Consider the following 14248-nt stretch of genomic DNA (forward strand, 5'->3'; position numbering starts at 1 on the left):
GGGTCAGAGTCTCAGCGCCAGCGCCAGCCCAAGCCCTCCACCCTCAGTCCAATCCCTAGTCCTAGTTCAGGACGTGTGCGTGCTTGTCAATGACAACTGGAAATTAGTTTAATAGTCCAACTGAAAGCAGCTCCATAGGTAACCACAGTGAACAGAAAGAGACAGAGACATACATATATAGAGAGATAGAGAGTGAAACTCACATAGTCAAATTTGTTATTCTTATAGTTATGCTATTATTTTTTAGGTACACACAAATTGCTGTCAATGTGCCATGGTTCAATACCAAATAAACATGATACGTGCCACTGTTAAATTAAGTTAATAATATGCCGCCCTGATGGCCATAATCAAGTAGATAAAACTATATTTTCATAGCGTATAAAACAGCTCTATTCACACAGCCAACACCCCAATTACAGCTCCAAATCTGATTTAATGACATATTTATACAGCTGATCGGAGTTTATTTATAAACGAAATTGTTTTGTCGTTAAGGATATCTGCTTTATCATTGTCTATATATATTTTATAGAGTTTAACAAAAAAATAGAGCAATTTATTATAGTTAGTATTAAAATTTGAAAAATTAGTATTGTTAATAAAATGTATATTTTTCTAAGCATTAGTATTATTATTAGTAGTAATATTAATATTATCATTTTGATGATGCATGGTACGAGTATAAGTATCAGCATTATTATTATTATTAGTATTAGTATTAGGTATCATTATTATGAGTATTAGCTTTGGTATTACAATTAGGATTTTACGTATATAATTATTAGTATTAGTATTTGAATGTACTAAGTATTAATATTGGTATTTATTATGAGCGTAAGTATTAGTATTATTATTATTAGTATTATTAGTAATAGTTAAGTACTATGTTTAGTATTAGTAATTAATAATATTGCTAGAATATATATAATTTAGTATTTCGTATTTTTATTAGTATTAGAATCAGCATTATCATTATTAGTACTCGTATTTTTATAAGTATTATTATTTGTATTAAAATTAGTCTACATCTGAATATTTTATGAGTGTAGGCATAAATATTCTATTTATTTTAGTTTTCATTTGAACACTAATAATTATTTTTAATTCCGTTTTCCATTTCAAAATATATTTCAAAATCAAGTCTATCAAACTATATAGACCCATCATTCAATATATAATTGGACGACAATAGCTAAGCAACCAAAAACACATCGTCTAATCAAATTTATAAATAAAGGAAATCTAATCGCCTGATAGACTTAGGGATTTGTTCCCAAAAACCACCCGCCAGGCAACAATTTTAAACTGAAATGCGCAATGAAAATCGTGGACATCAAAAGCATTTCCCAGTTAATAAACCGTATTGAGGAATTGTACAGGACGATGCGCACTATACGATGCGGCAGCGGCAACATTATTTATGGCATTATATGCCAATAAGATGAATGCTAATTTAGTAAACGCGTGGAGCAGAAAATGCGACTGGACAGATATGGATTGTGGATTGTGGAAATGCGTTGCTGTGTGTACGGCGGGCGCGTTTCGTTTTTAATCCAATTTGCATATAAAATGACAGAAAAGCCCGCTAAATGCAACCCTTAATAAGTCACCAGGGGACCCGAGCGGTGGTCGCTTTACCGAGCACTTGAAAAATATTGTGTAAATCCCAAAAGCAGGGCCACCACCAACTCCCAACCCGGCCATAGATGCTTCCCATCCACCACTTTACAATTGTCAAGGTTGGGTTTACAAATTCTTGTTTTTGCTTTTTTTTTTTTTTTTGTTCTCCTGCCTTCCCCTATACCATTGTCAACTATAAATATGTCAAAGTTTCTGGTTACCATGGCCCATTGGCCGCCCTCAGCTTTGCGAGCCAAAAAAATATATATATGTATAAAAAAAATTCTTTAAGTATTGTCAATATTAGTAAATATTAAAAGTATAGGGTGGCACGGCAATTGCCGGGGGTGGTTATACGACTGCCTAATGAAATGCTAAATTTTTGTAAGCCGCAAGTATTACAGCGTGCGCATTACCCTTCTTATAAGGCATGTGCTCTACATGGCTCGACTGCCGGCCTGCCAATTTTTCACTTTTCTCTCTCGTCTGCAACGTGTGTAATTTTTTATTAAAGACATTAGTCAAATAAGTGTGTGTATACATATATAGGAACGATATCTGGCTCTCATATAGCGCCGCCGGCCATTTCATCTAAAATTGCAAACGCCCAGGCCCTGGCCCAGTGCCGAGTGCCGAGCTGCGTATGGCGAACCCACCCGAGCAGTCGCACAGTGGAACAGCGTGTGCGTCATTTGTTACATTTATTATTGTATTTTTGTGCATACCCTAGGAAGTGTGTGTAAAGAGCGTATGGCAGAGATTGGAGATTTTAAGATGTGTAAGTAAATATCATATGTAAAATTTACTTAATTTTCTCACCTCATATTTTATTCTTATGAGCAATCTCAGAATTAATAATATATTCTTGAGCTAAATGACTTTAGGAATGCTTAGATTAAAGAAAATTTGGTATTTAACTTGTACATCTAATATTTTAAAACATATTTTGGCAAAAGCTTTTTATTTCTATGAAAATCATAGAAAAACTTTTTATTTAAAATACATACACTCCTTTTACTCGCATTTAAAATTTTATAAATTTCGAAAATATATTCAAGTCTAAAGAGATAAATATGGATTACTTAACACTTGCTAGAATTATAAATATATGCATATGCATGATGCATGATGAGTATGATTTAATATAATTTAATATAATATAATATTTATTAGATCACACCTTAGATATTCCAACAATTCCAGGGCATCTGCCAGTCTATCTATCCCCGCTTGCCATCACCTTTTAATGTTGTTCTTTATGTTTTTTCGATCTAAACGGATTTGGTTACCCGGCGCTGTTGTGCGCCCTGGAGAAAATTAAACTTTTCGCTTCGCTTTTGTGCCAAACACAAAAACATTTTATGCACTTATGACACTCGCAACGCCTGCTGCACCCCCTACCTCTACCCCTACCCCTCACCCTCCCACTACCAGGCGCTAGCCACCCTGCATACAGCCCTTTTTGTGGCACTGACCGAGCCCAGTTTTTATTGTAATCATAGCTGTGCTCTATATTGGCTTCATTTTTAGTTACTCAGCTGTTCTTCAGTTTTTCTCTGCTTTCAATTTTTTTTCGCCTTTCATTCGGCATTTGAAGGGCAGTTGCAACAAATGTTTGCTGGGGTTAATGTTCCGGGTGTGTGGGTCGGTTTCGGATGGGCTGCGTATCGTATTATTGTTGTCACGTTTTTCCCATATTTCATAAATTCGGGCATATTGCTAATTTGTGCTCTAAATTTGTGCGCAAATGCGAAAATATTTGGTTAGAGCTCATTTCGCTTGCTTTTTATTGCATTTATTGGTTTCTATTTATCAAATTGGATTTTCGTATGGCGTTGGTTCAGACAGCGCGAGCTGCAGCTTATTTGTGCTTATGCGATTTTGTGGCTGCATTGCGGACTTAACCGAGATTCAAAGTTGGCAAACATTGCTAATCCCCGGGTCAACAAGCAACAGACTTTGCTAATGGCAAGCGTATCTCTTCGAATTATGAGGATAATATCACAGAACTTAGTTTAAAGTCTATATGTGTCGTGAGTGCAGTTTTAGGGATATACATATAGAGAGAGGGAGTGTGGAGTTGCAAGAGATGCAAAGAAAGAGTGAAAGTCTGTAAGAAATAAAAAATCGGAGAGAATGAGAAACACAGTCAGATACAAAGAAAGAGAAAGAAAAAGAGAAGGATTAAAATGAGGATAGAAATGAGGCAGTGTGAGAGAGAAGGGAATAGAACGAGAGCGTAGAACTCGAGAGTGAAGTGGAAGGGAGAGAGAGAGAGAGAGAGAGAGAGGGAGAGGGAGAGAGAGAGAGAGAGAGAGAGAGAGAGAAAGAGAAAGAGAGAAAGACAGAATCATGGGCGGAGTACAGAAAGAGAGAGCAGAAGGTAAAAGGTAGAGAAACATTAGAAAACCGCCAAAAAGGGACTCAAGCCAAATACTTTTAAAAATTTCTTAATAATTCCTTTAAAAGCTATTTATAGCGTCTTTCTTTATAAATGACTATTATATTTCTAACTAGTATTTTCTTATTTATTTATATTTTTCTATGTCTAGCATGCCGGCTCTGCTCTATGCTTTATATGTTACCTTTCACAATCTTCAATCTTTGGTGAAGGCATAGCTAGAAGAATTCCTATATAAATTGAGGATAGTCTTTACGGATTGCCCAGTGTAGCTTAGACCGGCTGTCTTTACAATTATAATGTTAAGTTTGCATTCACTTTTTACATTTTTAGACATACATTAATCTATCCCTCATATATTCAAAAATCCCAACGGCCTAGCCGTTTAACATTTGCATTTATGATACGTTCTAAAAATATTTTTATTCCACAATCTACTTGACTGTTAGTCAAAGGACTTTAACACTTCGTTTCCATAAATTTCCATGAACTGACGAACTAAATACTTGAGTTCCTATAGTCGTATCAATATCATTTGCAGCTCAAACTCCAACTCCTTTTTGCAATCTGTAATAACAAAAGTCTCAAACGCTAGGCAAGCGGCTACTCCGCAACCCCTCGCCGCGCTGACCGAGTGTCTGTTGATTTATGCGGCTGGAATGTCAACGGCTTCTAAGAATGCATCGATCTATTGCATTCCATGTAAATGACGTTCCCCCACTGACAGAGAACAGACGACAGACGACAGGCGCTGCATGTCCATTGACAGGACAAACGGCTGGAGGACTGCAGCTTGCATTTCCTGCACCTTTTTCCGTTTTGTTTGATAATTCATCCACCGGGCCGAAACCATTCTATGCCTATTTGACTGCCTGTCACAACAGCATGTTAATGTTCCGGGCATATTAATGGCTTTTCGACATTATCCTTTTGCCACATTGTGCATTGTTCGATATGCATTTCTATAGCTGGTTTTTCTGATATTATAATATTATTATTATCATTATTGAGGTTTTCATCCGCTGCATCCTCTACTACCTCTACCTGGCAGATAGTACACAAATTTGTTTGGCAACCCTGGCACAATACTTCAATACTAATCTTCGAATCTTGAGCCTCGACAACTCTTGTAACTCGATGCGTTTGTGCCATTTGTCAAAGGGCGCAGCGCACACGGCCTCAGCTTGTAATACTAAACCCCAAGGGGCGAGAAAGGGAGAGAGAGATGGAGTGAGGGAGAGGGAAGGTAGCCCTACCCCATGTGAATAGCCTACCCCTACCACACAGAAAGTGCGTGTTTCCAACACTTTGTTGCAGATTTTGTGCATTTATCATGCATGTGGTCGTCCGTACGCGAGAGTTTGGGTTTTCGCACAAAAGGGGAACTGGATGCGCGTGCCAGAGCATGTGGTTTGGGTTTTAGTATTAAATTGTTTTGCGGTTGCTCTGATAATCAGACAATCGTACAATATATTTTATTGCTGCCTCCACTCCACTCCACCCCGTCAAGAAACGGCTATTCACATTCGTCCGAAAGGTTATTCACATTTGCTATTTACTTAACTTTTGCTTATTTATAATTTAAATGAAATATTTGCAGACAATTTCGGGGCCATCCGTCAGACTAACTACGGACATTTACAATCTAACTTACGGTTAATCGGTATAGCATTCCTATTTATAGCTGACATACACTGAAAACAATTTGTTGAGGAATTAAATTACAAAAAATTCTGAATCTAAGGAATTTTAACTTTAAGTTTAGGCTATGCTATAAATTATCATCATATTAGTTCAATGACGACGAATTCTAATCCAACACTATAAACCTGAAATATTCTTCTATAACAGTTAAGTTAATCTTTGACTACTCGATAGAGTTTTTCCGTTTTTCTATATCTTTAAAGCACTCTACCCTAAATACTTTGCAACTCACTTGACTTTCTCACTTTTACAATTGACTTTTTGATTAATATTTTGGACTTAAGCAACACTGAAAACTGTAAATGACCCCACATTTGTTTGCTTTTAGCTGCACTCTACTGCGACCGTTATTGATCATATTTTTGGCCGAAGACTTATGGGCCAAACCTTTGGCCAGTCGCAAGCCTCAAACGCAGTCCAGGCAGCTGATAAATTTGGCACTTCACTTTGCTAACTGAGACATCGGCAGGCAAATCAGAGTCTGCCGCCGCGACCCGCCAGAGAGCAAAGCAAAGAAATATAGCAGCAATGCATACGTCATTTAACCCCTTTGCGCCATATTTTTCATAAGCCGGCCCAGTTGGCGGCTTCTGTGTTTGGGTGCGTCGGCTAAGGGGCACTGCGCCAGTCTTATCGAGAAGGAGTACTTTGATTTTTTGAGCTATTATGTAACATTTATTATATGAAATTTTTTTATTTTATTTTATTTTTTTTAAGAGTGTAGCCTACAATTTTTGTTTGGCTGTTGAATCAAGAATTGGAAGAATATAAATAAATAATACATATTAAAATAATAAAAAAACAAGTGATTTTGAATTAATTGATGACAATGATTACAAATATCTTATATTATTTATTTATATATGTATTTCATATATTTATTTTCATTTAAATATATATAAAGATACTTGTTTTAAGTAATTTAATTTGTTTTTTTTTTTTTTTTGTTATAAAATGTATTTATTTACAGTTTAGCGCACCGCTACCCAATTGGTAACTTAGTCTAAATAGATATTTACAAAAATTTATTTACTTAAAAGCATATTATTATTAATATTATATGCTATATTTTTGTCAATTCTGGAGGTGTTAAATATACACTGACAAGCAAATCGATAATATGTGTATAAATATATTTGTTAAAATATTTAAGTTCCTAATCAAAATTTGATTTTGAATTTTCCAATAAAAATGTAACATAAATAAAAAAAATTTAACTATTATTACGATTTAATTTTTTATATTTTATTATCGTAGTTTCATTCTATAGAAAATTCATAACTTTCATAGTATTTATATCAAATTTACTTAAGCATACCTTTGAAAGAGTATTTCCAGTGAGCCTTTTCAAGTTTCATTTGCTTGTTTGTTCCATTGGCCTGACAAGTGTGCTAAATTTGAAAGGGGCCAAAGTATGCGTCGTCTGATGCTGTTGATAAAATATATCTATATACATATATGTATGTAAGTACATATGTATTTATTTGTTGGGTGGGTGTTTCCGGGCCGGCATATATAGAGACATTTATTGATAGATAGCAAACGCGCATCGCTTGAACCCTTTTACATTTGATGAACGTATCGAATTGCCCATATTGCCAAAAGAGCCCAAAATTTATGGGTCTTTGATTTATTTTAACTTTTAACACGCCCCAAACAAATGCTGCCACCGAGGCTCAGGGAAATCTGAACGATACAGCAATGGGCATATCGAATTCTATTGGGCAGTGAGACCTTACAGGGAATGGAATATATTTCAGATGCAAAACATTGAGTTGGCCCGCTGAACTTAATGCCACAAATCTTCATTGCTTTTGGGGTGCCTGAAAGTAAGAAGTGAAAGCGAAGAGAGAGAGAGAGAGAGAGAGAGAGAGGGAGAGATAGAGAGAGAGAGAGGGAGAACACTTGTCGGAGGTGACGAATGATATAATTGAAATTTGAGTTCAAAAAAGGTAATAATGTTATTATTACAGCTTAAATTACTATTATTATTATATATTTTTTAAAATATAAAATTAATGAATTCATGGAATTAATTCATGCAATTCAAGATATTATGGCATTTAATATAATTTTTAAATAATCAAATGAATTGCAAACACATGTTTAAATAGGAAATTATTATTTAAATTAAATTAAAGGCTTTTCAAATCAATTGGTTCAACTTTGCTGCAATTATTCACTTTCGCAATGCTCTATTAAAGAGCAAGTAATAATTCTACTGACTGCATAATACTGGTCTAGACTCCATAATCTGGCTCTTTCTGAAGAGGGAGTCATACTAAATTTTCGCATTTTAAAGATGTGGTTGCAAAATCTTGTTGTAGATAAATTTATTATTGTTTTCCACTTTGCCACGCCCATAGTGTACCTATTTTTCTTCCATCAAGACACACAGCCAAAAAATGTATATACCTTTCCACTTCTTGAACGAGCATAAAGTGTTTTGAACAAGGCTATTTCTTAATAGTTTAGTTATATTTCAATTCTTGAATAAGCTAGTCCATATGCAGGAACGTAGGAGAATGTCAATTGATTTAATGGTCTGGTTGACTATGTTCTCTATAATCTTTGTACAAACACTAAATGCACGAGTGAGTTATTGGAATATGTCTCTGATTAATTCATATTACATCGATTTTCCGATTACTACAGGTTACCCATCCCATGAATTATAAAGCCAGTGTCAACAAAAAAGCAGAACAAGCTATGCAGCAAAGGGATAAATTAGGCGCATATAGTAAACAAATCACTTTGCTTCAGTCTGACATAAATTCTATGCAAAAAAGTATTAATTTTCTGCTTTATCTACTGAATGACAATAAGACTGATCATAGACCGCGCCCACCCAGCTACGACTTTAGTTAACAAGGAATTAATGTTTGATAAAATTCATAAACTCCAGAATCTATTCCAAAATACGAGCTAAGACAAAAAGTGCTATGTATTTGGAAACAAATTAAAATATAACTTTTCTTATTTTGAAATTTATCAAAATATAATCAAGTTGAAAATTGATGCATACAATATTTTTCAAATCAATTAGTTCAGCCTTAACAATAATTAATTTGAAAAAATAACTAAATAAAAAATAACTTATGTAAATAAAATACCATTTCAAACAATTTAGTTCTACTTGAAGTTTTTAATACGCTGGATCCCATGCAGGAAAGTAGGAGAACGTCGATTGCTATCATAGCCTGGGCGGTTTTAATCTCCATACTCATTGTAGAAACAAATAATGCATATGTGAGTAGTTGAAATATTTCAAAAATTTATTCATACTTTCATCAATACTGCTTATAAAGGTTACCTTTCCGATGGATTATACAGGAAAACGCGGATCGTTCTATGGGAAGAAACTAAGTGCTTATCATACCAAAATCAATTTGCTGCAAAATGATATAAACAAATTGGAAAAGAGCGTTAACTGGTTGCGTTATATGCTAGAACAAAAACAACGGGAAAATGAACGGCTTCCACACAGCTCGTTCACTTAAGGAGTAAATTAATGTTTAATTAAAGAAAATTCGGCCAATCAATTATATGCAATTAAATATTGAATAAACTTACCATAAGCTCACCAAAATCCATTCCTTCAATGTATATCAATAAAACATATATGTAAGTATAATATATAAATTTTTTATTCTTATCATATGATTTTTCAAATCAATTAGTTCAACTTCATTACAATTAGTCCATTTCTAAATGCTCTATTCTAGACAGTTAATTTTCTGCAATCGCAACTCGTTTCAAAAGCATTTTTAGTTCTATTCGAAGCCTTAAAGATGCTGGTCTATAAGCGCGAAAGTCGTAGAATGTTGATTGATTTTGTAGTCTGGGCGATTGTCTGCTGCTGTATCTGTATGGAAACAGCCAAGGCAGAGGAAGTGAGTAGTTGTTTAAGTCGTTGTGTAATTAGTTCATTTTGTTATCAATTCTCCATAGATGGCTATAGTACTGAGACCCAAGCCGACGGGTGCCATTCAAGTGTACCTCGAGCAACTAGACGAAACCAAGAACAAAAACGAACGCCGTTTAAACAAAGCAGACAAAATGAATAAGCAAATTAATTCTCTCAAAACAAAGCTAAACGATGCGAACAAGCGTATTAAAGGGCTAAGAGCACAGCTGGCAAGAATGAGTAAAGCGAATTAACTACCTCAATGCAAACATAAACACAATAAATTAACCTATAAATTCACATCAATTTCAGCCATAAACTAGCTCAGCTAAATTCATCCGATTGTGGTGTAGAGCATTTTATCTAAACTCCAAGAGATCTATAGTTCCGATTTCGCATTTAGCTCAGCTCTATAAAATATAGAACCTTCAATATGTTTCCATATATCATTCTGCAGAATCTATGGCTGATGCGATTCCAACTGTTCAGAAGGCTTTTCGAATTAATTAGTTCAACCTGATTACAGGTAGTAAAATTTAAATGCTCTATTATAAGAAGGTTTTTAACAAGCCCGGCTGTTCAGTTCTATTTGCAATTTCGACTACGTAAGTCTATAAGAATTGAACCTATAAAATGTTCAAGGATTTCATAGTCTGGTCATTTGTATTCTCCATGATTTTTGTGGAAACAACAAAAGCAGCACATGTGAGTATTAGTTGAAGTCTTTCTATATTTTCTTTATGTAACTATCCATTGTTGATTAGGAAATAGACAAAGCTGATATATACTTGGCCAAAGTGGACAGCAGGAAGGAACATTGGCTGCAAAGTAAAGTCACTTTACTTAAAAAAAAAGCGGACCAGTTGAGGAAGCAATACCAACTACTAAAATCTCAGTTCAAGGAAAGACGAAAAATGCTGACAAGCCCGAGCAGCCTCAATAACAGTTAATAAAGAGAAAATATTATATATATGTATTCAAAAAATAAATAAATTTATATATGTATATATCATAAGTGTAATATAATATAATGGAATTTATCGGTGCACTCCGTCACGATATTCAAGAACATATTGCAAAATTTGAATCTTTGGTCTGTAATCGACTCAAGAATATCTCTGCTTGCTTACAGTAAAAGAGAGGGTATCAAGGCAAGCAGAGATCTTTTCAAATCAAAAAGTCAAAAAGACTTGTCGAAAAACTCCCAAACAACAAGATCCAATAATTGAAATATTTGTATAATTCTCTGGGAAGTAATGGTTCGGATATTTCTCTCTCTCTTTCTTTTAACTACTCTGCATGCTGGTCTCTTGGCATCTTTAAAGCTATAGAAAATCAGCCGTAACTGCTCATGCCTCTTTTTGATTTTCTGCATAATTATGCTGTTTACCTTAAATCATTCAATTGTGAGCGTGGCGGGCTATAAACCTCACTTAACCCTCCAATCCCACCAGCGAGATCTATAGAGGGCGCCTCAGCTCGTTGCCGCCGCCCTCACTCCGAATCAGGAACTTCGCATCCATTTGCGTATTACGCTTCATTATGCAGATTTCTTGCCGCTCAACATTTTCGCATTTTTTTTTTTTTTTTTTTTTTATTTGTTATTGTTGCATGGCTTGCGGCTTGAAAAAATATTTTTATTTAATTTATTTATGAATGAAATTTACTGGCGAGGGGGTAAAACGGAGTGTGGCAGGGCAGGGCTGGGTATGAAAGCTGCGACGCCTGGTAGGCTGGCAATAAAAGCAATTGCCACACACACACACACACACTTACACTCACGTGGTGGTTGCCCCGCCCCTTTGGGTGCCTACCGCATTGTCACATAGATAAGCCGCGTCTGGCTTAACTCATAAAAAAGTGCCAGCAAAGGATAATAAAACAGCAACAGCAACAGCAACAGGAAAAGGCAAACAGGAGTTTGAGCAAAGGCAGAAATCTGAATGCGTGCGGATTTAAATTTTCAAACAAAAATAAATATTGCGTCGGGCATAAGCGACTCAACAGTCGCCCTGCAGCCACGGAATATATCAGCCCATAAATCAGAGCGCTTGTAATATCCTTTCTTAAGCTATGTGTGGAGCGAAGGGTTTAAGCAAAATTATTTTGGATTAGAATTTTAATGAAAGTGCAGATAAATAGTGAAACTCTTGCCACAGGGATTTGATAAATAAATACATTTAAATGTAGATCTAAATTTTAAAGAATATATAAGCTGAAGAGCGTGATGTTCGGAAATATCTATCTACGTATATGACTTTTTTTTAGCAATCAATAGTTTTCATATTAAAATAAATTAGCTCATTGAATGTAAAACAAAACTTTTATTTACAGCATCAAATTCAAAATCTCGATCAAATTCAAAATCTTAAAATTCTAGGTAATCTACCTACACTATTTCATAGATCTCTGTAAAAAAAACCTTCCATCCTTCTAACCCTCACTCTGACAGATCCTTAGTACAACTGATAAATTGAATATTTCTTCATTAATTCTTATTAATGAAGTGTACAGGGTATACGAGCGCTGATCGAGTCGGGGCGTAAATTTCACGGCCATGGTGGGAAATAAGTCGAGTATGAAGCGATTCACACATGACTCCACAGAAATATACTCGTATTCTCAAATGGTTTTCGTTTGGTTTTATTTTGTTCTCTCTTTCTCTTTCTTGTTACCAATATATAATGACAATAATCAAAAATTCTCAGGCTACCCATTTGGCTTTTGTAATTTGCCGCAAACGCACAAGAATCCGAGAATCCGGAGTGAGCGAGAAATGAATTTAAAAACAATTTGCGGTCGGGCAAACAAAGCACAAAGCACAGCCATGAGGTAAACCGCAAAGACAACAATTAAGCGTTACAAATGATTATGAATAACCATTTCTATCTTTTTTCTTAGACAGTGTTTTTTTTTTTTTTTTTTTTGTTCCTCCATAAGTTTCGTATGTAGTTCTCGTTGTGGCACCTCTTTGAGAGGCTTTGCCCTGAGAAAAACGGAACAGAATCCGACTCGTAATGGAATTTATGCCGCTGGGCTATTTAACTCGTCGTACTTCCCTTTGTGTGTGCACCTAATGTATGCGTCTGTTGATCTACAGAGCACCTCAGAGCAGACTCATTTGTTAAAAGTTTTATGAATGAACACGTTTTGATTCGGTTTAGAGAAGTTACATATGTACATACAGTCGTATGTGTTCTTTTTGGAATGTTGGAGACGTAGGAATGTTACTCTTTTAGTTAATTGCAGTTAGCAATATTTTTAATATATCGTTAAATGATCCATAAGGCTAATATTTCTATTTCACTTTCTCGTAGTAAAGCAACTAAGTTTATTACAAAGAAATACTTTGACTTTTAATAGAATATCATATGCCCAAAGACTAAAATAGTTTCAATGTCGAGCAAATTAAATAAATTATCAAAGAAATCTCAATTGAAAATGTATGCCAGAATATCTGAATATGCCCAAAGACTAAATTAGTTTCAATGTCGAGCAAACTAAATAACTTATCAAAGAAATCTCAATTGAAAATGTATGCCAGAATATCTGAGTTCGCGTTTATACAGCTTTGGCGATCGTGCTACCAAGTGCCCGGCTAGCTCAGTCGGTAGAGCATGAGACTCTTAATCTCAGGGTCGTGGGTTCGAGCCCCACGTTGGGCGAAAGTAAATTTTTTTTATTTTTTTATTATGTGTTTTTTATTTTTTTTTATTTATATATTTATGCATATAATTCTAATTTTTAAAAACTCTTAACTCATATATTTCCTTTAAAAAGGCATGTGATTGACCACTAATGCTTTATTATTATAAAAATTTCCCTTAAAAAAAGACAAGTGCGTATTAATTATACAATTTCATATATATTAGATTTTGGATTTGGTTGTTTTTGCTAGTTTCACAATTATATTCTTATTATAAATTTGTAATAAATTAAAAAAAAAAATTACGATCCGATCCTGCCAGGAGTCGAACCTGGAATCTTCTGATCCGTAGTCAGACGCGTTATCCATTGCGCCACAGGACCGACAACCACCGCGCTGCTTTAAAATAAATTCAAGCTATAAAACATAATTAAATGAGCTGAAGAACTTGTTTCAATATCTATTTTCTCTAATTCATTTTGTGAGTTTATTTTTATCTTCACTGTAAATATTTATATAAATTTCTTTATATCCAATCGTAAATTAATTGTGTTCTTCTATTTTAAGTTATTTTTAGAAATTATTCAGGTTGAGTTTTAAAGATACGCAACGAAATAACTACAAATAATTAAACTGAAAGAAAACTGAAATAATTAAATGAAGAACTTTCTATTAATATGATTTGTTATTGTAAATTGTCTATTTGTTTTCATTTTTGTAAAATTTAAATTGCTTAGATTTAAGCATAAAAATACGCAAAGAATTGGAGTTTAGACTTTCAACTTAATTTTTATGCATTTTTTGTAGACAATTCATGGCGAAATATCCAAGTGAAAGTCGTGAAAGTATTGAAGCGACCTTCAGTAATGTATTCACATTCTGTAATACATACTTCACACATACCCAAAAGCCCATACACACACACACAAACACAGACTGTAGGCAAATATTTCCACACATATTTCTC

At 34.5% G+C, this 14248-nt stretch overlaps 2 protein-coding genes, 1 long non-coding RNA gene and 2 other non-coding genes across 5 annotated transcripts; 4 read left to right on the forward strand and 1 right to left on the reverse strand.

Annotated features, from left to right (window-relative positions):
* The first annotated feature begins 2225 nt into the window (after positions 1–2225).
* On the forward strand, positions 2226–9362 carry LOC116804144. The gene is made up of 3 exons (XM_044011273.1): positions 2226–2401; positions 8859–8977; positions 9037–9362. Exons 1-3 carry the CDS (start codon positions 2374–2376, stop codon positions 9226–9228), a joined length of 339 nt encoding a protein of 112 aa, XP_043867208.1. The 5' UTR covers positions 2226–2373; the 3' UTR covers positions 9229–9362.
* LOC122757804 lies at positions 8222–8746 on the forward strand. Its single transcript, XR_006357975.1, has 2 exons — positions 8222–8322; positions 8384–8746. It is a non-coding gene; the product is annotated as an uncharacterized LOC122757804 (long non-coding RNA).
* A 130-nt stretch (positions 9363–9492) lies between the features above and the next one.
* Positions 9493–9935, forward strand: LOC26527714. Its single transcript, XM_032730193.2, has 2 exons — positions 9493–9621; positions 9680–9935. Exons 1-2 carry the CDS (start codon positions 9520–9522, stop codon positions 9887–9889), a joined length of 312 nt encoding a protein of 103 aa, XP_032586084.1. The 5' UTR covers positions 9493–9519; the 3' UTR covers positions 9890–9935.
* A 3292-nt stretch (positions 9936–13227) lies between these two features.
* Trnak-cuu lies at positions 13228–13300 on the forward strand. The gene has a single exon. It is a non-coding gene; the product is annotated as a tRNA-Lys (tRNA).
* Positions 13301–13591: 291 nt separating this feature from the next.
* Trnar-acg lies at positions 13592–13664 on the reverse strand. Its single transcript has one exon. It is a non-coding gene; the product is annotated as a tRNA-Arg (tRNA).
* Positions 13665–14248: the final 584 nt, after the last annotated feature.

Source organism: Drosophila mojavensis, unplaced genomic scaffold (assembly GCF_018153725.1).
Source record: "Drosophila mojavensis isolate 15081-1352.22 unplaced genomic scaffold, ASM1815372v1 contig_81, whole genome shotgun sequence".
NCBI classification, from domain to species: Eukaryota; Metazoa; Arthropoda; class Insecta; order Diptera; family Drosophilidae; genus Drosophila; species Drosophila mojavensis.

Excerpts from the sequence above, each read along its gene's own strand:
- LOC116804144 (XM_044011273.1), top strand. The coding sequence starts at position 2,374 with ATGGCAGAGATTGGAGATTTTAAGATGT. Across the intron at positions 2,402-8,858 it reads GATTGGAGATTTTAAGATGT|TTCTACTTGAAGTTTTTAAT; the intron begins GTAAGTAAATAT and ends CAAACAATTTAG. Across the intron at positions 8,978-9,036 it reads TAGAAACAAATAATGCATAT|GTTACCTTTCCGATGGATTA; the intron begins GTGAGTAGTTGA and ends CTGCTTATAAAG.
- LOC26527714 (XM_032730193.2), top strand. The coding sequence starts at position 9,520 with ATGCTGGTCTATAAGCGCGAAAGTCGTAGAATGTTGATTGATTTTGTA. Across the intron at positions 9,622-9,679 it reads AAACAGCCAAGGCAGAGGAA|ATGGCTATAGTACTGAGACC; the intron begins GTGAGTAGTTGT and ends AATTCTCCATAG.